Source organism: Anas acuta, chromosome 2 (assembly GCF_963932015.1).
Source record: "Anas acuta chromosome 2, bAnaAcu1.1, whole genome shotgun sequence".
In the NCBI taxonomy this organism is placed as follows: Eukaryota; Metazoa; Chordata; class Aves; order Anseriformes; family Anatidae; genus Anas; species Anas acuta.
Window position 1 is genome coordinate 43,988,498 of NC_088980.1, and position 27,138 is coordinate 44,015,635.

At 41.5% G+C, this 27,138-nt stretch overlaps 2 protein-coding genes across 2 annotated transcripts in view; one reads left to right on the forward strand and one right to left on the reverse strand.

Annotated features, from left to right (window-relative positions):
• ANO10 (anoctamin 10) overlaps positions 1 to 7,484 on the forward strand; it is a 115,370-nt gene extending 107,886 nt beyond the window's left edge. The window contains exon 13 of the mRNA XM_068674486.1: positions 6,614 to 7,484. Coding sequence (XP_068530587.1) covers positions 6,614 to 6,649 — 36 coding nt within the window. The 3' untranslated portion in view covers positions 6,650 to 7,484. The remainder of the gene's footprint in view (positions 1 to 6,613) is intronic.
• Positions 7,485 to 11,952: 4,468 nt separating this feature from the next.
• The window catches only part of SNRK (SNF related kinase), a 41,286-nt gene continuing 26,100 nt past the window's right edge, over positions 11,953 to 27,138 (reverse strand). The window contains exons 4-7 of the mRNA XM_068674483.1: positions 23,564 to 23,705; positions 20,944 to 21,156; positions 19,797 to 19,931; positions 11,953 to 15,860 (exon numbers count right to left, since the gene is read on the reverse strand). Coding sequence (XP_068530584.1) covers positions 14,642 to 15,860; positions 19,797 to 19,931; positions 20,944 to 21,156; positions 23,564 to 23,705 — 1,709 coding nt within the window. The 3' untranslated portion in view covers positions 11,953 to 14,641. The remainder of the gene's footprint in view (positions 15,861 to 19,796; positions 19,932 to 20,943; positions 21,157 to 23,563; positions 23,706 to 27,138) is intronic.

The window sequence follows — 27,138 nt, forward strand, 5'->3', positions numbered from 1 at the left end:
CTGTGGGTACGTTCAGAGCACGTGCTCTTCTTGGGCGTTCAGTCATAGTGGTTAGCATTGTATATTTCCTTCACTTTGCAGCTGCGTAGTCAGAAATGGTGAAAGAAGTGAATTTTAAAAAGTATGAATTAAGATAAAAATAATTTAGGTGTTCTGAGGGTTGGAAGAATTCTTAAGATATACTTTTGAGGACGCATTAGATAGTATCATAGTATTTTCTTCTACTACTCTGTCTACATTTTTGTACTACCTACTGAACTAAGATTCAGCAAAGGGTGACTAATGCAATAAGAATATTGTAATGAGGATTAATTAATACTTTGCAATTTAAATCAGAGACAAATATGAAGTAGATCAGAAAAAAATCTTGGAAAAATCTACTACAAATGGGGTTGCTTTGTCTGCTATGGCTCACAGTGCTATTAATCACACAATACTCCAAAGCACATATTATGTGAATCTGCACATTTTCCCTGACTCTGCACTTATTAATTTTGCAAACTTGCTTCATTAACACTAGCTTTTTGTACTTGGTATTCTGTTGTGAAATAGGCGTGCATAAAAGGGAAGAAGAGAATTATTTTTGGCTCTTTGCTACTACCTGCCATTTGTCATAGCAGATTGCCACTCGAGATCTCTGGAGTGCAGACATACCCCTCTGTCACAAATCCTGTGGGAACAGCATGAAAATCTCTCAGCCTGGAAGGGACCTTGGGAGGCCTCAGGGCAGGGTTGGTGCTGAGTTCAGACCATGTGCTAGACCTCGTGCAGTCAATCAGTATCATTCATACATGGGGGCAAAGCTCGACACAGTATTCCAGATGCAGTTTAGAGGAGAATGGTATTTGCAGTGGTCAGCAACTTTTCGGTCCTCAGAAAGGACTTACAGGGTCCTTCTCATGAGAGCCACACAACTCAGCATTTGTTTCTTTGCCTGTTAATCTTCCATTTAAAATTCTTCCACATCCTTATCAAAAATCTGCATTTTTGTTGGTTAATGTGTATGCATTTTGTTGTTTTCACTAATTTGGAGCATCGCAGGGCCCTTGGTCTTGGCTCTGCTAAATAAGAAAGTTTTCAGATTGCTCCTAGAAGTCTCAAAGAATAAATCTTTCAAAATATTACCTAACCAGGGGGGAATTGTATTCTGGAAATCTTTCAAGAAGACATCAGGGTTGTACTGGGTGAGTTGCTCAGAATAAGCATTCAGTGTTATATTGCAGCTATATGGTGTAACACAGAAGTCCTGGGACTTATACATGGGGATTTCTATGCTATACTAGTGCAGAGGTGTTTTCTGCTACTCTAAGCAAGCATCAGTTGTCATCTCCAGTTATGGCAATTGTACCTTAAGAAGTCGCTGAAAAACCTGTCTGATTCAGAAATGAGGCACACAAATTACCCAGACCTGATGTTCCCTGCAGAGTGTCAAATGCCACATGCATAAACCTTGAGGGAAGGTCCATGGTTCTAGGTAAGTAGTTACCACAACCTTCCACCGTTATACTCAGCAATAACAAATTTCCATTAAATAAGTTTTTACACTTCCACACAGAGTAAAATACTACACATGGAAGAGTTGGACTGAGTTTTAAAGTAGGTGTTAATTTGCCTTTTCTATAGTTGACTGGCACTTAAATATTATTAATGCTGATAATGTTCATGCAGTTGTCATGAAACAGCTCAAGGCCCAAGAAGCTGTCTTTTGTTTTTTTTACTTTACTTTTTACAAGTTTTTTAACTTTACACTGTTAGGAAAGAATAATAAGAAAATGCGATGGATATAAAATAAAACTATGATTTGATAAAATGAGAAAGATATCCTGTAGCACCACACTTTCTTTAAGCAGTAAACTACTGGTGAGCCATTCCACATGGTGAATACAGGCAAAGCAGAAGATGGAGTTGCTGATTTGATACATCTGCCTTTAGGTCTTCTTACATTTAAATATAGGGCTACTTGTGTCTGTTCATATATACAAACGTGTATGTTGAGTATGCATATGGAAAAGCACCATACTGGTGAGTCATTAAATACTGTTTTTTTTTTTTGTTTGTTTTTTTTTTTTTTAAGTTGTTTTCCTTGAGTTTTGTTTGAATTTTCTGGTTTTTGTTTCCATACCCTGCAGAAAAATTAAGAGTAGTTAGGGGATGGCTTGCCATGACCAAGCAGTACTCAAGTGCAAGAAATCAACCTTAAACAGCAATGAGGAACGTGAAGAATGTCAGCCTTCTGATAAACCTTTTTTTTTGTCTGTTATTTTATATAAATGTGCGTGAAATGAGCACCGATAATGGAAGTGCAGGCTTATCTGTACCATCCTCTAGCGTGGAAAGCGGAAAGAAGGTCACAGATGTATTTGTGAGATAGGGCTTGTGAAACGACACGTTGTGGCTTCGGATGTGCCATCGAGCCCAGCACAGCCCCACGAGGTGTTCTGTTAGTTTGCAGCTGGTTCTTGCACATAGCAGTAGTGTTCGTGGCACTAAGCCACGCACTGAGGCTTCTGTTGTAGAGCCTCTAATGGGAGAGTGACCATCGCTGTTGTTGATCTACAACCAGTATTCTGTGCATTAAAATTTATTCTGTGTTTCTGGTTGTAAACACACAAAGAAAGTAGCCTGACCTACAGGCTTGGAGTGCAACTGTGGGAAAGTATCTGTTATATTTTATTAACGTATTCTCAGAAAATTTAATGTTGAAATGTGGTGAAATCTAATTAATCGGTAAAGCCTATTTGTGAACCTGCATTGAAGAGCTTTTGCTGTTTCTACTAAAAGTACTGCTTAATTATATTATGCATCCTGTATGAAAAAAAAAAAAAAAAGAAAGAAAATTAAACTTAATTTAAACTTAATGAAATGGAAATAGCAAAGCTATTGGATTACAGCAGATAAATATTTTGAGCAATTCCTAACAGTAGAATGTTAGCATAAGCTACACCATAGCCCCCTACACACACAAATAAACTAATATTAGTTTAAAGGTACTCCTGAATTATTGCATCTGTGTGTACACAGGCTGCCAGGAGTGCTGCCTAAAGCAGGGCACGAAGTTGTTGCGGCTGCACCCGGGTGAGTCGTGTTGGTAGGTGCTGCGTGGCCAGCCCTCGTGCATTAGCTGCCTGCTCTGCAAGAGGAAAGCACGAACCTTTTGTGAGTCGGTCTCAGCTGGTGGTAAAGGAGGAGTTGTTCCCTGAGCTAACTCCTTCCTGAGCTGCGCAGCTGCACTCGGTGGGGTTAGGCTTTGGATACTGCTCACCTGAAGGTTGTTTTTTGGTGTCATTTTGTATCCAGTAGGTTTAAACAATAGATGTAGAAGCTTTAAATTCCTCTTGCAATACCCTTAAAATAATACTTACAGCTTAGAAAGGGATGTTTTTTTGATGGAGAAGTTGTAACTCGGTCCCACAGGCTTATCAAAGAGCCTGTTGGGGCCATCGGGAGAAAGGTGACCATAGAAAAAAGTGCCTGGTGAGTTCCCTGTCCGCTATCAGAAAAAAACACGCTCCCTTTCCTGGATGTCGTCCTAGAAAAATATTTTCCCAGTAAAAGAAAAAGGAGCGTTTCTTTTCACGGTGAAAGAGAAGAAAATTAAAAAATTCTTCAGCCTGAGCTTGGCAGAGGGTGCCATTGTCTCGCCGTGCCACCCCGCCTCGTTGCCAGAGTGGTAGCTCTGAGGGAGCCCGGTGCTGCCAGGTATTGTGAAACGGGTCCTGGCATCGTGGCAGTGATTAAAGAAGAGATGAAATCGGCAGCTCTGGGGGCTCTCGCTTTGCTTGTGATTCATTTCCTGAAATATGGGAGCGATTGCACTTGGCCTGCTTTGGTCCGGGCTGTTTGTGCCATGGCAGCGTGTGAAGCTATTTTAGGAGCTTTTCTGCTCACTGAAGAATCTGGGAAATTTGTTTGTTCGTCACGTGGAGCTCAAATGTGCAAGCTGAAGATCACCAGGATAAAAGAATACCAGCATAAGAGTAGTTCAGTTAAAACGAGGAGAGCCTTCAGAAATAAATGGCCGTAGTCCCACTTGCACGGGACCTTTGGACAGATTATCACCTAGTCCTCATTAATACTCATGTGCTGCTTGTTTTTTCCCAGAATTTGTTGAACTGTGCAGAGAGTAAAAGTTGCAGTTTTCTGCATTACTCATCAGTCCCCATGCAAGTCGAACAGCACTCAGAAATTAAGAAAACATGTCCAAAAGAAGTGAATTAGGTTTGAATCTGATGAATTGTGAACCGAGTGAGGTGGTTGTGTCCTGCATCTCCCTGATGTTTTCACATCAGGGATAGAAGGCACTGTGATAATTAAAGATGCTGTAGTTTTACACAGAGATTTATTCAAAGAAGTGAACCTGGTCGCAGAGGAGGAATCTGTATTCCTGCATTTAGCCGTGGTTTTTTTCTGCCCTGTTGCCATGGAGAAGCATATAAATATTTGTATCACAAACTAATTTTGCTTCTCTTATAGGTGGCATGGAAATGCAGATAAAAATGGTAAAGAACAGTAATTGCAGGTGGTTGTATCATGCAGAGTAGTGTTTTGGAATGGGTTCAGGCACGGACCCGCAGCAAACAAAAGTTAGAAGGTGATGTGTTGAAGAAATCTGACATCTGTATGCTTTGGGGTAGAAATCGAGTGAAAGCATCCATTGTATTTGCATTTTCCCCCCTTTTCCAATTTTTTGGATAGTGTTATTAGGTGTTTGTCTTTCTGTTAGTCTGTTCACTAGGCCATTCATATAAAATAAAATACAAGAATGGGAAAAAAAGAACTTTATCTCCTTATCTCCAGAGTGTGTGTCCCTAGCACCCAGTGGGTGAATGACACGGACAGGACACCGCTGCTCAGGAGAGAGAAGCTGCATAAAATCATTTACCCATACGCTCACTGCACATTTTTGCGTGTTCATCTCTTTTTATTCCTGTCTGCCAAAGCTCCAAGAAGGCCATGGTCTTGGACACCACCCTAGGGACTCTGGATTGTAGCAGTGCTGTGCTTCTCTTCGTCTTCACTCCTCACCTTGTCCTTCGGGTTGGTCCCTGTCTGGTCTCCTCCCTTTGACTTTATCTGACTATTGCCTCAGTCTTTTCCTTGGGGGAATTAAAGCCTCTGCAACTATTTCTTAGCATAGCAGGTGGTTTCCAGCCTTCCAGCCATTGAAAGACCTTTAGCTGATAACCAGTGACGTCTGAGAGCCGCCTTTGGCAGGGTTTCAGCTCAGCTCTTCTTGCCGCTGCAAATCCTGCCTTGTGAAACCTCCTCCTTAACACGGAGCTTCAAAGAGCAACTTTGGTTTCTCTGCTCGGCAGATATTTTCGATACCTGGAACTGTTACTCTGGCTTCTCGTAGAGATCTCTCTGGTGACGTCCCAAGATAATGAAAACAAAACCAGTTACCACCAGGGCTGGAAACAATACGTATCACCAGAGCAGTCCTCTACCCCTTTACTTGTACCACAGGATGTTTTCAGGCAATTCAGCAGCAAAAAGCTGGGCAATACAGAAGAAATGTTCAGCACTTAGAGCTGAACGTTCTTGCAATGGGAAATTGGAGGCAGTGTTGTGTCAGTAGTTCATTGACCTTTTAAGATCCCGTAGGAAGTTAAATATTTAAGGCTAAATGACTACTATGATTTTTGTAAAAATATTTTTTTTTACAATATTCAGGATTTCACAGTGAACATTTTACATTGGTAAGGAATGTACCGTACAATTGTGCACACTGCGAGGCCAGTAGATAGATTAGCCCACTGACGAAAGAATATCTGCTGTAACAAGGAATAATTAACATATTTTTAATCCCTTTTGTGTCTGAGATTGTCATCGCAGCCCTTCATTGCCATGAGCGCTGTGCTCATCTGAAGTCATCTTAAGGAACTATCCTGTATTAAAACAATCAAAATAAAAAAATAACCGATAAAATAAAATAAAATCTGTGATTCCGGGGTAAGTTTTTGTAATTCCAGCTTGGTAGATTTCTTCCTAGAAGTAGGATATCAGTGGTCTGCTAGTCTACCCGTGCCTGGTGCCGTTAGGGTGGCAGCCAGCGCTGCATGCGGTGAGGGGATGTGATCGTCGGCTACCCTGTGCTCAGGCATAACCAGGACAGGACTTGGAGGGCTGCAGAGCAGAGGTGGCAGTGCCAGCTTGCAGTTTCATGAGCATGGTTATTGCCTAGAGTGGCAGAGAAGGGTTTCAATACAACAGTAATATCCCCTGGCTTTTCATTCTGCTGTTCTTAAAGCAATTCCCCCTGGCCATGAGGAGAAGCTTTTTTCTGTACCTGTTGGGCTCACTAGTTTCAGCGTGAGGAGTTGTTATTCATCACAAAAAGAATTAATTAACACACAAATTGCATTATCATTTGCTGAATTTTTTGATGGGAAAAGCAATGCCTTTTCTTAAAACTGTTGTTTGTCAAAGTCACGCGTGACAGACTCACGTTTTTATTTTTAGTTACCAAAGCTCAAATTATTTTTTTTGTATAGCTTTATTATCTGGTTGTCTTCAGAACTGTCCTGCTTTCAAATTCCGCCGTTTTGTTTAATTCATCCTGCTATCACTCGATTTAATGTGCTTTTTTTTTTCTTTCTTACTTCTCTCACAGCAAATGAAACTTGCGGCTGAGTCACTGAAGGAGTAAACACGAAGAAACGAAGATGACTGCAGCAGTCACATGGACGTGTGGGCACGTCGCGAGCATTTGTTTGTGATGATCACAGTGTGCACTCTACCATATATTCAGTAGGTGGCACCTGCTTGTGTGATACGCGGTAAATATTCACTGCTTGATGCTGTAAAAAAAGGTAATTTATCCTATTCTCCTTGTTCCTTATGTACAAGGGTTTGTGAAGCTAACACTAAATAAAGCACTCCAGCTTATGCAAGGTCTGGCTGAAATCTGCCAGACTCACCGTACTTGAAGTGATTGAAAACAGATCTGGTGAATAAGCATCCAAAAGCAAACTAGAGTTTTCAACTGTAACTTTGTAAAAGAAAACAGAAATATAAAGGTAGGCTGGTACTGTCCCTTGGGCTTCCTGCCCCTTTCCTTCCTTTATTATGATAGCTAAACCTCTCCTTTTTCAAAGACTGCTTATTAGCTATTTTTTGCACATAGCAAATTAATTTAAATGTTTTATACACTACGTAATGAAATACGTGATTATTCCTTATAGGACCTGAGAAATATTAGAACATAAATATTATAAGGTATGCTTTATACAGTCCTGCGTGCTCGTTACCTAAGTAAACCTGACTTAAAGGCTTCTCAAAAGCTGGGTAAAAAGCATTCAGTAGGATACAGATTGCTGATCAGTGATTTATGAAGATGAAGTGGCAGATAATTGTATATTTATTTATTAATTTACTTTAGCTTTTGGTGTCACTACCTTGGGCCTTGAACTATGGCATTGTATTAATGGGTCTTCTGGTTAAATGAACTAACAGAGCGATTAAACTTGATACACTAGTACTCATGTATGTAGTGAATAGCTCTTTTTTTCCCTTGTGTTCCACAAAAAAAAGGTAATTTTCCTAATATTTCATTGTTTTCTGGCAGTAATAGGACCAAAATCCCCCCAGCCTCTGACAGTTTATGTTCTCCAGCTGTGACCTTCATCTGTGGTAGATGTAACTTAACTTTATATGATACTTGCTGGAATGGTGTGTGGAAAAATCTGTCATTACAATTAAGGTATTTGCCTGCTTGGCACATTTCAGATATCTGCCACAGGGCCCCCACAGAAGAACAATACAACTAAGCCAAAATAATGTATTTTGTCTGGAGTTTGGAATTAGCATTTATCAAAATCTGCAAGTGTGACCCAGTAAGAAATGGCTCGATTCCCTTGGGAAGAGGAGCAGAAACGTGCTACAGCTGCTGTCTCCCTGTACTTGCTTCTCCTACCATGCAGCCCCCACGCTGCTGCTATTTCAGGGCGAGCTCTGGGGCTGCTGCTCTTTCACAGCCTGTGCCTGAAGCTGTAGCAGGGCTGTGGCAGCACACAGGGAAGCTCTACCCTGGGCAGCCAGCAGGTATCCTGGAGGGGTGCACAGCTCCCCACAGCACTGTAGAGATCCCCAAAAAGATGTATTTTGAGGAGGGGACGAGCATATTCTCTGGGAAAGCTCTGTGGCTTTGCAGTTTGTTGCCCACTTTAATCTCAAGTAGCTCACATTTGTTAAAGCTATACTCTCGCTGCCTAGTCGGTGTGTTTGAGCATGTTCAGGAGAAGAATCTGTGGGATGGGTTCCTGCTGGAATATATCCTGGTGGGCTTGTGGCAGCTGTTTTGATGGGATTCTGCTAGGACTGCATAATTTCTGTTAATTTGTGCTGGTTTAGGAGTGTGAAGTGGGCACGTTCTTGCTGGTAGCGACTGTATCAGGTATCAGGAATAACTTTCCAAGATGGGTTGGAAAAGGAATCAAGCCGTGTCTCAACTGTAATCACGTGAAAAAAAAAAAAAAAAAGTAATGACTTGTGCAAACTGGCTTCGTGGCTGTCTGTGTGGCCGTTTCATTCTTCCCGTTTCCTGCAGACTCGTAGGAAAATCTGCAGTAAGGTTTAGTACCTGGTGATGTAAGGGACATTGAGCTGTTGCCCTTGCCTTGGGGAAATCCCTTCTCTTCAGCTTAGTTTCTGTATCTACAAATGGAGATAACGGTGTGCCTCAGGTGGGTCCTCCACCTAAAGCTAGGAAGCGTGGAGGAATTACGACCTTCCATAGTTTGCAGCATAGTTCTCCTGTTTTAGCATCACAGCTACTCTACAAACATGGTAGGGCATTACTTCTTAAAGAGCAAACACTTAAGTTTGAGTAATATTACCTGTATAATGCAAAGTCATCTTTTGTCTACGAAGCTGAAATTTAGCTCCTCTTTTTCTGCCTGGTGCATTTTGCCCTTTTCCTGGGGCTGTGCTGTGTTTCAGCCTGTTCAATACAGTTGTTTGTTTTTTTTTTTCCCATTCACGATGCCATGTTTTCATTTCTCATGTGAAAGGAAAAATGTTTCTGTCTGCACTTCTGACTGTGTCTGTGTTATTTTCCTTCTCTGTGCTGGAGATGCATTTGTAAAAAAAAAAAAAAAAAAAAAAAAAAAAATTGTGGAAAAAATGGTAGGGATGAAAATTGCTGACAAAAATCTGCTGTCAAATGAAAATACGGGAAAGAATAAATATTTACCAGTGACTGCCGTTTGCAAGCTGTGTAATCTGTTTCTCTGTCCCTAGTTTGGGTAGCTGCATGCCCAAGGCAGGGGAAAAGGGGAATGCGCGCTGAGGTTCCTTACTCGCAGGCCTTGAAGACCTCCTTGCGGGCCTCCTGACTTGGAGAGCGGCTCTCTCTGCGCCCCGCTGCGTGATATAAAACACGTCTGTCAGCAGAGGCGTGATGAGGGTGATCCCAGGCATGGTGCGAGGACCTGTCAGCCCTTCCTCTGAGCTCCCAGGTCTTCAGCTGAGCCTCTCCCAGGCCTCGGGCTCTCAAGCTGAGTGTGTGTGGAGAGGAAAACAGATCCGTCTCTCCTCACCTCCTCCAGCCCCACATTTCTCAAGAGGGAGTAGCGAGGGGAAGATGTTACACAAGGGCTCGCTGAAATTAACTGCTAGGGAGGGCTGACATGGCATGTCTCTAGAGCCTAGCAAAGTCCTTACAACAGCCCCCTGCTTTTAAAGTGCCAAATATACCTGCATTTTTCCACAGGACAATTCTTCTACCACCTGGGAAAGTAAATAGGAGTGCTGTGTTTTTGTTTGTTTTTCTCCTCTAGTGTAACAGGCTTCAATCTGTCACTAATTCAGGCCTCTGGACTCCTAGGAATTGGTATTTCCAATACATGCAGATAGGCCAAAGTGAGTTGACTTGTAATAAGCTGTACCAATTTCAGACTTCAAAAAGATGATCATAGTCTGCCTGTTAAGAATGGGAAGGGTAAAACGTCTCCAAACCCTCTTTCCCAAGAAGAGTACCCGGCCCTCCCTCAGGACAGCGCACGGCGATGACTGACGAGGGATCCCCCTGGCTAGAGCGGCAGGCAGCGAACACGTGAGTCAGAGTTGTGCTTCCCCAAGTACGGGCACATCGAGATGTTGTTACTCAAACACTTCGTACTGAAAGCAAGTCATAACTCACAATTAGTGACAGACAGCTTGGCTCTGATTCATCCACGTAGACTGACTTAACCATTAAACAGGGGGGCAGCAAGAGGCTATATTTGCACTGTTCCTTGCTGATACGGTCCCACCACCACCACCACCGTTTGTACTGACCCGCTTGGATGCTCCCCAGCAAGGTGAGGTCTCAGCTACAGAGGCCTGCGGGTGCATTGTCACGCAAGGAGCTGATCATAAAGCACCACAACATTAATTGCGTGTAATTACACAGCCCGTTGAATGCCGTTAACCCCCGCTAATGTGTTCAACACCATGCGGTCGTACTGTCTCTGGTGAGGATTTGGGTCACAGGAGCAGTTAAGGTTCAGGCTCTGAACTGCCCCAGCTCAGGGCCCTCGCTCAGCCTGGGCTGGGAGCTAGCACTTACCCCCTCACCTTGAAATGCTTTTCGCTGTACCCTGAAAGCAAACAAACAAACAACCAAAGCGTTAATCTGCTAGCTAGAGGTTAAGGCATGGACGTTTTCAAGCGATGACAGCGCCAGCCCGTGCCTGTATTGGAGCTTAGGTATTTCAGTTGTTCTCCCAGCTCTGCACTGACACACTTAATTTTAGCCCAAGCGTTCAGGAGCAGATGTTTTCCAGCACATGGCAGCCTAAACACTGCAATGTGGGCCTGGGCTGCACAATGTACACTGTGAAGCAGTTGCAGTAAATAAGGGGAATTAACTCCTGGCATCCTGCTACATTTGACAGCAGAAACGAAGCAGGAGTTTATGTTCAGAGCGCGCTACGTCTTACAGCCTGGTTGTGTGGGTTACGTGCTTTGGGTGCCAACAGCTTTGTCGTAAGGTGCCTACCTTTTGTGCCCAGTGCCAGCACGTCCTGCTGGTTAGCTCTGATGTGTTCCAGTGCTGATGTTAGCAGCTGCTTTTGTACTATTACCATGTTATGTTACAGAGAACAACAGTACCGGTCAAGGTTTGGATGAAAAACACGTTCTCTGCACTGGTGAAACATCAAATCCCATACTTCGTTACAGGAAAATCAGTTTACACACCACCTCCGCCCATGTGGCAAACTGGTACACAACCGTTTTGGCTAACAGGAAAAACCTGAGACCAGTGCAGCACCTCATTTTTCCTAAGTGACAGCAGCAGGGTGGGTGAGGTGGCCCTCCCATGACTTCATGGACGTGCACATGGCTGGGGCTGCTCCCGCTCACTTGGACAAACACGCAGCGAGGTATTTTAACTGAGATGTTGAAACCCAATGTATTGTAAACTGCAGAGCTGCCAGACACGAGGCAGAGAAGCAGCGGCTAGCTGCTATGAAGGGAAGCTGGACAAGTTTATCGTAAATGTTCTCTAGGTGCACAGTAGCTCGTAGAGTTTACTAAACATTCAGCCCTTTAAATCCTTTTGAAGGTCTGCCTAAGAAATAGCTACCTTAACCTTTAAGCAAAAAGCTACTTTAGCAGATGCGAACCAAGACACCCTTTAAGCACAAATTAACAAATTTCAACTCACCTTTTAAGCCCAAACTAACAATTTTTAGCTATGCGAGGGAATAGTACCAGGTTAACTGAAAGTTTACAAATAAACATGCAACCACACACAAAGTTGTATTTTTTCCAAAGCAACTGCGCTCCCCTTTCTCCTATCCCCTATTTCAACGTATCGTTATGCGAGGCAGGGCTCAGCTATGTTCAAGTGACCACTCAGCGTCAAGAACTCCTTCCCAGCCAACGCGTCTCCGGAGGTCCGGCCTCCGGTGCACGGCACCGTGCCCACCCGGAGTAACAAACCGCACGGACATGCGAACCGTAGGCTCTGCGTCAATCAAGGTATTACTTTTATTAACTGGATTTTCCATTTCTGTCACACACCGTGAGCTTTTGTACAATGAAAAGCCAAACACTGCCGGAAGCGATAAGATCAGCTGCTATTTCGGTACCCTCGTAACACACACACACGCACACACGGATTCTTTCTTGGTGAGAAATGTTTATATTTCTGTTCATTAATTCTGCTTATTTATACTGCTACTCTTAAAATTCTGTGTCAAGATTGTCACATCTTAAATACAGATGAAGTTGCTAGAGGTACATTTTTATATATTTATATATATATACACACATACAGAAAAATACAAGACTAATTGTTTTTCCACAATATTTAATTTATACACTACTGTAACTATATGCAACTTTTAAAGACACGTTAAGGGGTACAAGAAACTTGTTTACTTGCTCTAAATAATAGTTTGGTCCAATATTATCTTACTGTAGTGGTTATTCTCGCCCTTCCTTGTACAGGACAACATAATACAACGTACACCACATGCACAATCATTCACCTATCAACAACTGGATAAAGGACACCACTCAGACTAACATTTGTACACCCAAAGGTTCAACCAACCATACACAGCTAATAAGGCTATAATACAACTATGCAGCATAAATGGTCAACACTGCTGTTCTAAAGTGAGCACCATATATATACATTTGTATATAAAAACATTGGAAACAAAATACACCTGGGGTTAGTTAAAAGGTGCCATTCCAAGGCTGTACATAATATCAGGAAAGAGTATTTACAATACTTGGAAAAAAAGCTGCAACAAATAAGTTTATTGCCAATGCCCTTTATAAACTTTTCTCCTACTTCGATGTTACGCTCACTGTCCGTGAACCACACATCTTATTTCTGGCCCTTTATAAGATCCCTGCTCAAAAAATTTCAAGCAAATATGTTCTATGGCTTCACCCACACGTCTATTCTTGCAGTTTTTGATTTATAAATATCCCGCTGACTAAACTGCAACTAGCTCCTAAAACTAAAAGTAAAATGCTTATCATTTGCCTTGTTTAGGATGCAGGATGTAAAATCCCTGGCTAGGCTAGCCAGTAAGAATACCCCATGCAATTTAGACTTTTTTTTTTCTTTTTTTTTTTTTTAAATACTAATTAAGGAGAGCTGTCATGAACTGTAGAAATTAAGACCAAGCGTAACGCAGTTCTTTGGTGCTCTACTCACTCTACAGTGGACGTGAAATGCGTCGTCTGTGACCATTCTGCAATGTGACAAGATGCTCAACAGTGTAAACTTCTCTCAGCCATCCGCTGTCTGGCCAGGGCGCTGCTACATAACACCACCAGTTTTACTAGCATTGCTCAGAAGACCCAGTGCACAGCATGAAAAAATAAAACATTCTTGCCCTTCCCAAAACTAGGAATCTGCAATATATTTCATTCTAGATAATAAAATTCCACAAGTTAATTTATCTGGTCAAAAGTATCCATTTGTACACAAATACTCTAAATCAAGACCTTGTCGTGGCAATGGGAAATCCAACAGAAAGGCAAATAGCTGTAAAATAAATACTTTGCTCTAAGCTATTTTTATGGACTTTATGAAAAAAGCATGATTACTGAGGGAAAATAACTGGCGCATGTATGGGGAAACAGCAGTATTTTAAGAGTTAGACTTAATAATATGAAAAATGTAAATGGCAATAAACTTGAATCCAATTACTTAAAGGTTTTCCATCCCTTATTGCCTTTTGAAATCTCAGGGAGGCAGGGAGAGAGAGAGGGAGGAAGGCTTACAAGGTAAAAAACTAAAATACTAAGTGTCGTGATATACTAATAACAAAAGTAAGTCATACAAATACTTTATTCTCAGCATGTAAAAACTCAGAAGTAGACTTAATAATTTACCTTTGTTATATTAAAAAAGAAGATTGTCTGCTTGTAATATTAACATATTTCTATGGGAAAAAGCTGCCTTACAAATCTACTTGCTTTTTTTTTTCCTTAAAAGCAAAAACCAAAAAAACAAACCCAAACAACCAAACACAACTGCCTCTAGCAAAACAAGATCTTTTCAGTTTGATTTTTGAGCCACAACTTTATCCACATTATAGGTTAAGACAAATAGGTGTGGGTTTAAAATCATATTTCAAGATCACTAATTTTCAGTGCATCTTTGCTTTGTACAAGCCTTGGAACATCTGAAAGCTCCCAGAAGAGTTTTCAGCATCAAAACATTATTGCTTTGGTTCTGTTTCAGACACATAGAAGTATGCCACATATCACGTATTTTAGATATCACAGAAGGTCAGAACAAGAATTAACATTTCACAAGCAAACAAAAGCTTCTCTCTCTAGGTTAAGTGCAGAACATGAAACTTCTAAGTGCTCCATTTACATTAGGATCCAGATAGTCATTTTAATTTAATCCAGATCTTCCATAGTAAAATTATAAATGTAAAAATTACACAATAAAATATTCTGGTTTGTTGAAAAAGAAAAAACGTATTGGCTAGCAGCATGCAAGGACCATGCATTGTCATACCATCAAGCAAACACAAAATTAAAGTGTAATAAATAACTGCTCAAAGCCCACTTAAAAATCTTAAGACAACAAAAGGGGGTTCGGTGACAAGGTGTTCACAGCTCTGAACAGGAAGAATGATGCTGTCAAGTAGATCGAACTATCAAAGTCAGGCCGCCGTCAAATGACGTGACAGCAGCTGGTTTGACTGGAGGTACACAGCAGGCCCTCCTTTGGGTTCCGCTGAATATTCACAGATATCGTCTTTTCACAGAGAGGTAGTTGTAGCACGTTATTTTTCAAGTTCCTGGTCTTTATCCGTTCCAACTCATTTGCCGTGTCTGACATGTGGTCAGAAAAAAACTTGAGGCTGCCCAGCGACGAAGCCGGGTTTGCGCTCCCGCTGGAGCTTATACACATTTTCCACGTTGATTTCTCCTGCACTTTTACACTGGAAAAGGACAGAGTGTTTTGAGGATCAATAATGTATTTAGTGCTGCCGTGAATCTGTGAGCCTAGGCAAAGGCTCATTAGCTTCAGGCTTTCCACCAGTTCCCCTGCACTTCGAGACGATAACTGCAGCGAGTTCCCAGACCCAGCGCACCTGCGAGTGGAACCCGAAGTGTTGTTGGTGCTGCCGCCAGAGCCGCCGGAGGGACTTCCCCCACCTTTGTTGTTATCCCCTGGGCTCGTTTTGTCTACTCCCCCGCTCCCGTTGCTTGGTTTGCTTTGCCCGCCGCCATCTCCCTGGCTGCCTGGCGGCCCTTCGCTGCTATCCCGCCTGTGCCAGGAGTAGGTGAAGCCGCTGTCCTTGTCTAGGCGCCTCCTGCTTTCCGAGTCATCGTCGCTCGTTTCGGAGCTGCTGCAGCTGGAGCCCCGGCCCTGGCTTTTCCTCCTGTGGTAGCGCTTGTGCACTGTGCTGGGCGAAGCAATGTTCATTTTTAACCTGCTGAGCTTTGGGGGTAAGTTCTCATCCATGTCGAACTCATCATCGGACTCGCCCTCCTCAAAGATCTGGTTGAGGACTGGCGCGCTCTTCCGTGAAGTGAGACGGTTTGTAACTGAAGGCTTGCGGCGCAGAACAACTTGAGTAGAAAGAGAAATCGGTTTCTTATCTTCTTCATCCTCCTCCTCATCTTCTTCTACTCTGAACAAGCATTTCCGGCCACTCGTAGTGGGTTTTAGGCTCACAGGTGGCACCACTGAAATTGCCGGTCCAGCTAACTCGGGGATGTCTTCTTTTTTTGCTGCGTCACCGAGGGCCTTGCTTCTGTGACCATTGAGGACATTTTCGGCCGTGCGAGCTGGAGACTGAGGAACAGTCGCGTGGGAGAGAGGCGAAGCCGTAAGGTCATCCTCCAGATCCTGGGGTACATCGATTTTCGTTGGCCAGGATTGCCTGCATAAACAAGTACAAAAGATAAAAGGAAAGTCAGATCACGGTGAGCATGTAAGAACACGTAAGAAAATCTACGATCTCTACAAGAAGAGCACAAGCACTGCCACACTGACTGGCCTGCTGAGTTACGTGTTTGTAAGTAGCAATACTGAGTTACCGAGAAGGAAACGTGCTCAAAGAATGTGCGTTCCTTTAGAAATGCTGCTATTTGAAAAGAACGTCAGAGGCAAAGTTTAGAAATTACATTGGTTACAGTCAAATGAAATCTTTAAAAAAATTACTGTTCAGAAAATGAATTAAGTAATAGAGAGCTTTAAATAATTGCCTTTCCAAGAAAATAATCTGAAGCAGGTATAGATACAGGAAGATACAAGGTGATTAACGCACAGGTTGAATAAAAGTAGTTTGCAACACTACTACAGCCTGAGGTTTTTGTTATTTTTTCCCCAGTACTCTTAATATAAAGATCAGGTTAGAACTAACACAAGCAAAGGCAGAAGAAATATGTAAGTCAGAAGAAATATTCCCCTATTTTCATTGAATTTCATTCAGACTAAGCTCTGTTCTACAAAACCACCTTTGATTTCAAACACATGAATTGCGATCAAACATTTATTTAACCTTAACTCAGCAACGGGAGTAATCCATTAGCATGAATTCAGATCTTAAATTGCTCAAGACCATGACACTTGAATAAACACGGTTCAAAATGTATGGCTGTGTACTGAGCATTAGCCTCAAATCAAAATCATCGAACATCCTGAGCTGGAAGGGACCCACAAGCATCGTGGAGTCCAACTCCTGGCTCCACACAGGACCACCCAAAAAATCAGGCCGTGTCTGAGCGCTGTCCAAACACTCCTCGAACTCCAGCAGGCTCGGTGCCATGACCACTTCCTGGGCAGCCTGTTCCAGGGCCTGACCACCCTCCACGTGAAAAACCTTTTCCTGATACCCAGCCTGAAGCTCCCCTTCTGCAGCTTCATGCCGTTCCCTCAGGTGTTAGTAATGAATGTAATGAAAGAGGCGACACTTGAGAGTAAATCAGTTTTACAGTTAGCAGCTGATATCTTTTATCTTCAGTATCTAAGCCAGAATATAATGATTTATACTTTACTTTAAAACCTGAAATATACTGGAATTTTCACATCATACAGAATAAAGAACAGAGACTGATGGTCTTTCCTCTCTAGCTGTATTTTGAAAGCCTAGTCTGAAAGACCAGCACTTTTACACTGAATAATTCAATTCCTTCATTCAGTGTAAGCTCCACATTTCTTGTGGAGAACGAGAGTTTTTTTCTAACCACTTAAGTTATCTATTTTTTTTATATTTTTTTAAAGTTTGCCAATCACATGACTTTACATAACTAAAACAATCCAGCACAACGCATGAAAAGCAGTAGCAGGAGACTTCTCTTTACACGTGGGTAGCATACCACAAGACATTCCCAAGGCTCCCTCTGTAACTGCTGGATAGGAAAGGATCCTGAAATGTGAGATGCCTGTCTGCAAAAGGTACCAAAATTTTGGGGTACAAAAATCCACCACCCGTAACAACAGGGCCAGGAGCTGCTGGTATCCTCTCACCTATTTACCCCAGAGAGCGGCTTGGCACCTCTGTCCCGAGCTTTCCAGCACAAAGTGGAGCCTCAGCTTGGGGTCCTCCTAGGTTTGAGGTTGGCATCCTTCCTCAGGCCCCAGCTGGCTCCAGGAGTGCTGGAAACCACTGGCCTGGGTTTCTGAGGACTTGTGCTGTGGTGGGTATTTGAAATACAAACAACTGGCAGTGATTAGCAAACAGGACTTAGGTAAATGAGAAGCGTAACTGCAGAAGCGACCAAAAATGAAGAACTGAATGTTTCGAGCACGCACAGTGCTTTAGGAACAGGCTGGTTTGTCAGCAAAAAGGCAGCGAGTTCTGCGGCTGTCACAATAAAGAGTAAATATAGTATCTAAGAGTGCTGCAGTTTCCAGGCAATAAACCTCCTCACTACAGTATGTGTATCACACAGCAGCCCCTGTTTGCCTCCCTGCTTTCCCCCACTGTTGCTCCCAGTAGGTCTGAGGGGACAGCAGGCCAAAGGAAAGCTCCAGGTTGCAAGTCAGTTGCTTGTGTTGGTTTTGCTTTAAGCTCTCAAAATAAAAGAAATGCATTCCTTGTTATCTTTTCCATGAGGTCACTCTAGATAAATCCTTTGAATTTAGAACCATCCCGAAGACAAGGAGTAACCTGAATGCTACCGGGGCCTATTAACAGCAAGAGTTCCTCATTTTTTGTGTATGGGCTTGTCAGGAAAAGAAATCTCGTTCTTGGGAGGCAGGCTTTAACCACTCCATTCAGTGTTACAAATTCATCTCAAGATTCAGATTCAGCAGACTTATTTGTCCTAGTTCCTGATATAACTGGAGCGGCTGTTTTACTGAAACAGTGACACCGAGGCAGGGAAAAAAAAAACAAAAAAAACAACACACAATTTAGAAGCAGACTTTGCAGATTTAGAACCCATTTGTAACAAGAGTTCATCTTTTATAGATTAAAGGTAGTTGTACCTTTTATCAGTTAGGCCAAGTCAAACGTGGATTTGCACCAGAAGGGAACCACAGCATTTATGGCCCTTCTGTCATTCCTATTATATGACTTTATGTGTGGCATGAAAGCTGCACAAAGAAATTTTGGGATGGATGACCTGTCTTGTCTTTTTCTCTGCCACATCAGCAACGCTGAAGGTAGGCAGCGACTCTAAACATCAGCACAAGCACTTAATATCCTCTCATTAAGAGATTAGCTGCCAGTGACTGTTACCATTGCTAATAACAGTTACCAGTGATATTTCAACAAAGCTTAAAAAGCAGCTTTTTGAAGAGATTGGAGGTTAAAAATTAATGGAAATGTCTCAGTACCACCTCCATCTTCACTGGAAAGATCGTCAAGACGGGCCAGTGAGGATTCGTCTCAACACCAGCAATTTCTGGTCCTAGTCTAATACTTACCCAGCATATTAAAAACAAAGTATTTCAGAAAAATAACTGCTCAAATCCTGTCACCCTCAATATCTGTGTGCAAATAAACTATTCACCTTGTGAGGTTTTTTGTTTTGTTTTCAAGCATATGCTTCTGTAACTGAAAATATGTGATGCTTTGATAATGAGTTGAACAGCAAATGGACTGGTTGAACATACCAATCACCAGCTACGTGGCAGAATCCCTCTCTCCCCACTTTTGCTTTACTGTCTGCCACAAGCTGGAGCTTTGACAATTCTGGGGACCTTTACTATAAGTGTTTTTAGCAATCCTTTTGTCAAACTAAAAATTCTATGGCAATATCTTTAAATGGATGATTAAAGCAATTATTTCAATGATTTTCCTTAGATAAGAAGCACATCGAACTACATTAAAAATAAAATAACACAACCTGAAGATGTTTGCTCAAAGCTTGATTTAGGGAGCGTTCAAACCCATTAAGACCAAAGCTAACAACTAAACCTTAACATCAAGTTCAGCATGATTTCTCATCTATTCCTAATTCCTCATCACCACATTTAGGAATTATGCAACTGATTTTTTCCAGGAATATTGCACATACTATTTTTATGAGGAACTAAAGGTCAATGAACATGCCTCTTCCTAGCAGGTGGGCAAACTTACTACCTCAAATACAGACTTCAAATTCAAATCCTTTAGTCATATCCTGAAAATGGTAGAAAATTAAAATATTGGTAGCTGATTTCCAAACAAATTCTGAAGCACACAGAGCACTCTGAACACACTTAAAAGTGGCAATGAATAAGTATGTTGCAGTTTTTCAAGTAGTAGTGCTTTTGCAATTCAATAACAAACCAGCTTTAAAAAACAAAACAGAACAAACCCACCACCACCACCAAAAAAACATCATCACCAACACAGAAAAACACACTTAGATTCCTAAATTCTTACCTGAACTGAGCTTTGATGTTGCTAGGGCTTGCAGATCTGGTCTGAATTTCTTTCTCTTGTTTTTCTCGCAGGATCCTTTCAGCTAGTAAGAAGTAAGTAGCAGTGATGTGATTGTATTTGTTAGTTTCCAGTGCCCTAGGGAAAGTACAAAACAAAAGAAAACATGAAACAAACCATACATCAACGGCTTGCTGAAAACTGGACATGCAAGCTCACGTATCACTGTACTTCTCATAGTAGGAACAGCACCTGAAAACAGAACTGTGTGTTTTTGATGTTTTGACAAGAGTGGCTTGGTCTTACTAAAAAGTAAAGAGCCAACAAGTCTATTAACTTCACTGTGGCTGAATGGGGATATTTTTAGGGTATCATTCAAAAAAAACACTTCCTTTATTGAACACTTTAAATGATAAAATTGTATTTCATAAATGTTATGTACCAGTAGTAGGCTTTCCCATTGGCACATACAACCAAAGTATTAACTTTTATGTAACTGGATGAAAAACCTACGTTGTTTTAGGGTTGTCACATTAACTTTACAATAAAATTAAGTTCGTAGGCCAGGTTAAGCATGAACAAATAGAAAAACAAAACAAAACAAAACACAATTACATCCTCTTTCAACTTATGGAATATTTTAGGGTTTTGCAGGTTTTAATGTATTAGAAGAAACTAGGCGGCTTTCTAGCAAGCTCACTAGGTGACAATGGCAATTTTGCAATATCCAGATAAAAGAAACAGTATTTTAAATTACAAAGTTTCAGGCATACCAGAAGAGTACTAAGGGAAAAAATGCTAGAATTTATCACCGCTAAATATGCATGAGAACAGACCTAACTAACTAGTCCAGATCAGAAGCACAAGTCAAAGCATGGATTTCAATGCAGTCAGGTTTGCTCGAGATTGCACACTACTACAGGAATCGAACACTACTCGAAAATATTTTCTTGAAGTTTTGCCTAAGGGCAAACTGGGTCTACTTAAGTATTTCTCATCCTAGAATCCTCTTCAGAGGAGCAAGATTGTAATATTTTGTTAACTGAATGGCTCGGTATTTTAACACTGAAACACCCAGGCTCTAATGAAATTCTTTAATCAAATGCAGTGACAGATGATCAAAATAAACCATACAAGATTGAGAACTTACTCCACGATTGTATCTCTGTCTGCTATATCACCAAGAACCATGCGCTGTATTATACTGTTGTGTTCCTCCTCAGACAGATTTTTGTACGACACTAGAGGAATATTGTACTTTGTTGCTGGAGAAGGGTCGACTCCTTGGAGCCACGCGTGGTTTTCAATCTCTTCCAAAGATGCCCTTCGCTTCGGATCTCTCTGCAACATCCGTGTAATCAGACTGTGAATAAAAAATAAATCTAAACAAAATGCACTCACATGTTTAAACAGCAGCCACTGTAAGAGCAACATTAAGAAGCAATTTTCTACTGTCAGTCCAGAAAGATCCTTAGAAATGTCTACAGTAAACAATGGGAGGAGAACTTCTTTATTCTCAAAGACATTTCAAATATTTCTGAGCTGAAACTATTTATTGAAAACTATAAATAACATAAACACTATAGTTTTCATTTACTATGCTTAGATTCTTCCAATTATTTTTTAATAGGTTTATATGGCAACTGTGACAGATGGCCTACAGGCTGGTCTGCACAATAATAGAAATATAATTTTCTATTATTGCTGCTGTCAAAAAGACTATAGAATGGCAAGATAAGTAGACATGTTTTGTTTTGAAATAGCTATCAGACACTCAATTCTTCAGTATCTGTGAAAGGACAGGGATCTGTTCCACACTTAGAGAAAAAAACACTCTCTGGGATGATGAAGGGACAAACTAATGGGTTGATATTGAGTGTTTACAAGTGTGGGTAGGGAAATGCATAAATTCCAAAAATAAACAGAGAAAGAAGACATGATTAGCACTACTAGCTCGCTGTATGTGAAGTTTCAGTGTATATCATGAAAAAAAGCTTTGGGAAGGTACTTTTGGTGCTGAACAATGAACTGAACATGGATGTAACAGTTTTGATGCCAAGGTTTTGCTGGAACTTCATTGCTTCAAAACACAGAATGAAAGTTCAGCAGTTCTTACATATGGCTTTAGTTACTCCACTGACTACATTATACCATGCAACTTCAAAACTGCAAGGCCACACAAATCACAGAGGTAATTGCAATTTTATTTTATTTTGGCATGAGATATAAGGAATTAAAAATGGAGGTTAATCTGAACTTCTTAAAACCTTACGGTAAAAAAAGGAATGTCACGTATGTAGTGTCTGTGGTCTCTGCCTTTACCAGAAGGAAAGTCCAGGTGAGACAGGGGAGCCCAGGGGAGTTTTATTAATATTGCAACAGATAGAGAACCAATTATACACTTCATAAAACTTTTTGTTTTTAAACTACGCCTGTACTAAAACACCTGTAGCAAAGTGCACCACAAACCCACCACGTGTGCCTCCTGCTTTAGGCTTGCTTATGCACCCCAGAACACCACGGATGTTTCCACACAGAGCAGCACATTTAGGCAGTCTGAGAGCCATATCCCTACGAGAGCCTAACCCATCAAGCACTTTGGTAACCGGCAGTAATTGCTGATGTGCCACATATGGGGAGCAGATCTACTTGGGCCTTTAAGCAAATTAGTGTTATCCAATATATTAAGCAAAAGGATACAAAACCCCAGTAATTTCTTGGCCCCAGCACCATATGCAGCATCTCAAGAGATTTGATAGAATTGACTAATGAGAGCTTTTAAAAGCCCTTCCTGTATTGTACTTTAAACCTATCCCTTTACGTAAACCTCCTCAAGCTGTCGAGAGCACTAATAGCAGCTTTTCCATAATACCAGAAATGTCAGACACTACGAGACATGAAAACCAGCTATGGCATCAATGTTATACATTAGATTCCTGGACCACATAGATGACAGGTGGAGAGGAATAGTCAGTATGATCAGTTGTAACATCCATTTCCTTCCATGTCAACTAACAGAATACTCGGTCCTGCTGTAGACTTTTGACTGGACAGAGACGCAGCTGGAATATATATTAAAAGGACTAACGACCTCATTAACCCATCATCCTATAGAACATATCAATACTGGACCATATCAAAAAAAAAGCTGCAGTGAACACTGCAGAAAAACATCGTATCAAAGTGAGTCATGATTCCCAAGTGGCATATGGTATTTGCAGACAGATTATTTTCCTCCCGTGATTGCCTAGAATGTTGACTTGGAGCTGCAATTTCAGTAGGAGATGTGCAAAACTTGCTGTGATATTCTCGGCTTTTGACAACTTGTATTTTGAACAGAAATCTACAGGAATCATTAACTTTGTCACCTCTGCCACAAAATTCTCCAAGCAACACCTTGTAATTTGTCCAGCAGGAATGGTGGCCAAAGCCAGTCAGTGGTGAGTAGCTTCTCTGATCATTTATAAAATGAATGATAACTGAGACACATGAAAGAAACACTGGATAAAATCAAAATAAAGTTTCAGAAAAGTGTGGAAAAAAACCTACTCTCAATAAGTATCATGGGATTAACCTTTAATAAAAGCAGATGCAGGAAATAAAAAAGTTATACTGCTGCCCAAGAAGCTACTCAATTGATGTGAAGAAATACTAACAACTAAGCAAAAGCAGTAGGCACAGTAATTATTGTGGTAACATTGTATGTGGACTCTCAAAGATAACGAAAATCCACTCCTATGAATGCTTAAGTTCTTTAGCACTCTACTTACTCTTTACATTCCTTGGACACATGAGGTGGCACGGTGTATTTGCAGTCCATTATCATAGTCAAAGTTTCACTGTCGTTTGCTTCTTGAAATGGTGGTTGTCCACACACCAACATAAAGAGGATGACCCCCAAACTCCATATATCTGTAAATATATAATTTAAAGTAACTGTTGAGAAAGCAGACATAACTAACATCAAAACTGTGAAGTATTATTAAGATACGAATATAAATAATGCGACTAAGATAAGTAACGAATTAAATCATTTATGTAAAGCTATTTTCTTACACATTAAGGGCCAATCATTAAAAGTGGGTGTTTTGGTCACTGTTTTTGTTGTTGTTGTTGTCTGTTTGCTTTTAGAAATCCATCAAGTCTTTAACAAAATTAACAGTGATCTCCATTAGACTCTTTTTTTCCTTCCAATTCCTGCTTTTGTAAAATAAAAAAACGTTTAACAACTTCCTTGGTCCCCACTGAAATGACAAACCAAAGGATGAAAAAGAAGCACTGCTGGGCACGAAGCAAGTTGGTTCCTACTTGCTGTAAAAGCTAACATTTAATTCAAATCTTTATTAAAAGTTTGCCTAGAAGAAAATATTTCAGAAGTCTCTTTGCATTCAGTACAGGAAGCTTAGATGTTGTCGCCTAAAGTTTCATTAAAAAATATCAAATCAAATCTACACTATATTTACCATGCTCTTAAACTTCAGATACAACTCCATGCTATGGCAATTTCAGCAGCAACTTTGAGTCTTAAAGCCTAGCGCTTCGTAGATCTGTACACGGGAAACCAAACAGCTGAAGGAAGATAAATAAAAAGGCAGAGAGCTCCTGAGGGAAGGGCGGCGGTGGCTGGCAGTGGTCACAGGAAGCAGAGCACACCAGCTCTGGCCTGCAAGAAGCTGAAGGGAGAACCGCACTGCTGGCCACCCAACTGCACCTTGCTTTCTGGGGTCTGCTCAAAGCACTTGACGTGCATTTAAAGCCGAAGGATGGCTACAGCTTTATTTAACAACGTAAATTTCACACATGCATCCACACAATGCTTATTTTGCTGGCTACAACCCATACTTCCTACGGTTTAGCTGAGAGAGAAACAGGAACGCTACCGGGTAATTTCCTTCGGAGCTCTAATTTGTACTAAAGGTAAACTCAAACAGTTATTTGATTTCTGTTACACTGCTGTAGGATCTCAATCCTAAGCAGCCAAGAAGTTTTGGTGCATTCTCTCTCACCACGTAACAGATAACAAAACCTAGAACACGTGAGTTTGTGCGTTTCTATAAGCAGTCATCTTTTCTGCAGCAACGCCCTTCCTAGATTTTTATCTTTCTCTGAGAAACCCGTGTTGTGGTACAGCCCAGCCCATCTTCCAGCTTTCTGTTCAGCACTCTCCCCCCCCAAATAAAACGCTTCATGTTGCCTTTCTGCAGGAAGGATTTGAGGAGAGTCCACAGAGCATTCGTAATTACAGACAAATTATGTTTGCTTTACTAAAAGTACACTGGCTAAATTTAAACCGGGAGAAAAATAGTGGGGAGGGAAGCGAAATAATTAAAGCACAAATTCAAAGTCAGCACATAAAAAAGTTCAAACAGAAGGAAGAATGGAATAGTCAAAGAGACCAGCTTAAAATATCACAGGAGTCCCAAGAAAAGGAGAAGAATTGCAGTAAAACATCTACATTTCCATGAAATCGCCATATATAGGAAACTCCAGCAGGCCCTGAAGTGTTTCAGCCTCGCCGAGGAGGCACTGAGCATCCCCGCGCGTGTTCTTTTAGCTGGCAGCATCCATTCAGTGTTCTGGTTTGCACACAGAGCAGTGACACAGCGTACTACACACCAGCTGTGTGGTTGGCTTTTCTTGGAGAGACACACGCTGGGAGATTTCACTTCGGAAGGATCTGTGATGACAGCTACTGCTTAAATAACTTTGGGAGAACTACAACATGTATGTACAGTCACTTCGTAAAGAAACAAAACTTTGCAGGAGCAGAATCCAACTCATCCTCTGTACGCAAAGGAAGAGCTGTAGCTTGCCCTAATGTCACATCCAGTCAGCTACCAACCTGCTGTTTGCTTTAAAAAATAAGAGTAGTTACTGATTGTGCAGCACACAACGGAGAGTTCTGCATAATTTCTTCCATTAGATGCTATATCCTGCACTTCATATCCATAGGTCTTTCCAACCTGCTAATGGTGAGATGAAATATCCTACTATTTTTCATACCACTGCATGAAAAATGCAGATTCATCATCATGAAATATCAATCCTGCAATGAACTGCTCCTGTGTTTCATTGCATCATGCATTTTGTGTTACTAAAAAGTCATCACGTGTATGCAGAGAAACATTTTGTTAGACTAAAAACGTGCTTAAGACCTTTTGTTTGATCTGGTCATACAATCCAAGTTTTTTATGCTCCCAGCGAAGAGTACCAGGTTGGCAACCGCCTCTCATTCTCACATACTACAGGCAAATTCACTATTAGACTTTTTCCTGACAAAAAGTGTATTTCGTTAGCCTGAGAGCATAGCAGGCATTTTTCTGATGCGGCCAAGAAGTAGTACCGTGCAGAACCAATTACATGGCTTTTATTTACACCCTATTTTTACAGCTGTGGCTGAAGGTCTTCAGCCTCTTGGCATCTATGCTCATGGCTACTGAGATGACTCTGCTCACAGCACCACAGACAGTGTGGAAGTCTAAGCAGACCTGAAGCATGCTAATAATTATGAAGCGAGACTGCAATGGAACAGCGTGCCTAGGTCAGTCTAATCTGCGTGTGAAAACTGAAGAAGAAAACCACTGGAAGACTTAACGTGTTCCCTCCCTATTTTAGTGCAGACTGTACGAAGTCACAACAGATGTCATCTGGGAGTCATCTTTGCAAGCCCTCCAGAATCACAGAATGGCAACTCTCTCCTCGTATAGCCAAGCTAAGTGCTTGGATGGCTGCAGGTATATAAAGAGGAGACATTCAAGACGCCTGTCCTGTCCCCTCGTATGTAGTCTCACAAATCAAGGGACATCCTAGCCTATTCTCTGTACCAGTGTAACTAGAGCCAATCACTTGTTTGAAACTCCAGGTGCAACTAAGCCAAACCCAACCAAACAACCCCTCAGAAGAATAAGGCAACATCTTTAATGAGGTTCTCTTTCTGGTGAGCTGCAAGTTGGCACCTTGTTAGAGATGCAATGGGTTGCAGAAATTTATTTGATATTCTTTTCTTAATGGTGGTAGTAGTAGTGCTGTGTCCAGCTGTGGGCTCCCTGGTATGATGAAAGGACTGGAGCACCTCTCCTACGGGAAGGATTGCCAGGCACTGGCACAGGTTGCCCAGGGAGGCTGGGGGATCTCCCTCCTTGGAGGTGTTCTCAGAAGCCACCTGGACATGGTCGTGGGCAAAAAGCTGTAGGTAACCCTGCCTGAGCAGGGGGGTCGGACCACTTGAGCTATCCTGAGATTTAGTGATTTCCAGGAGGCTTTTTGTAAGGTATAGGCTCAGACCCAAAGTACCTCCTTGCAGTATTCAGCATCAACAGGCAAACGGAGCTTCTTTCTGCCCATC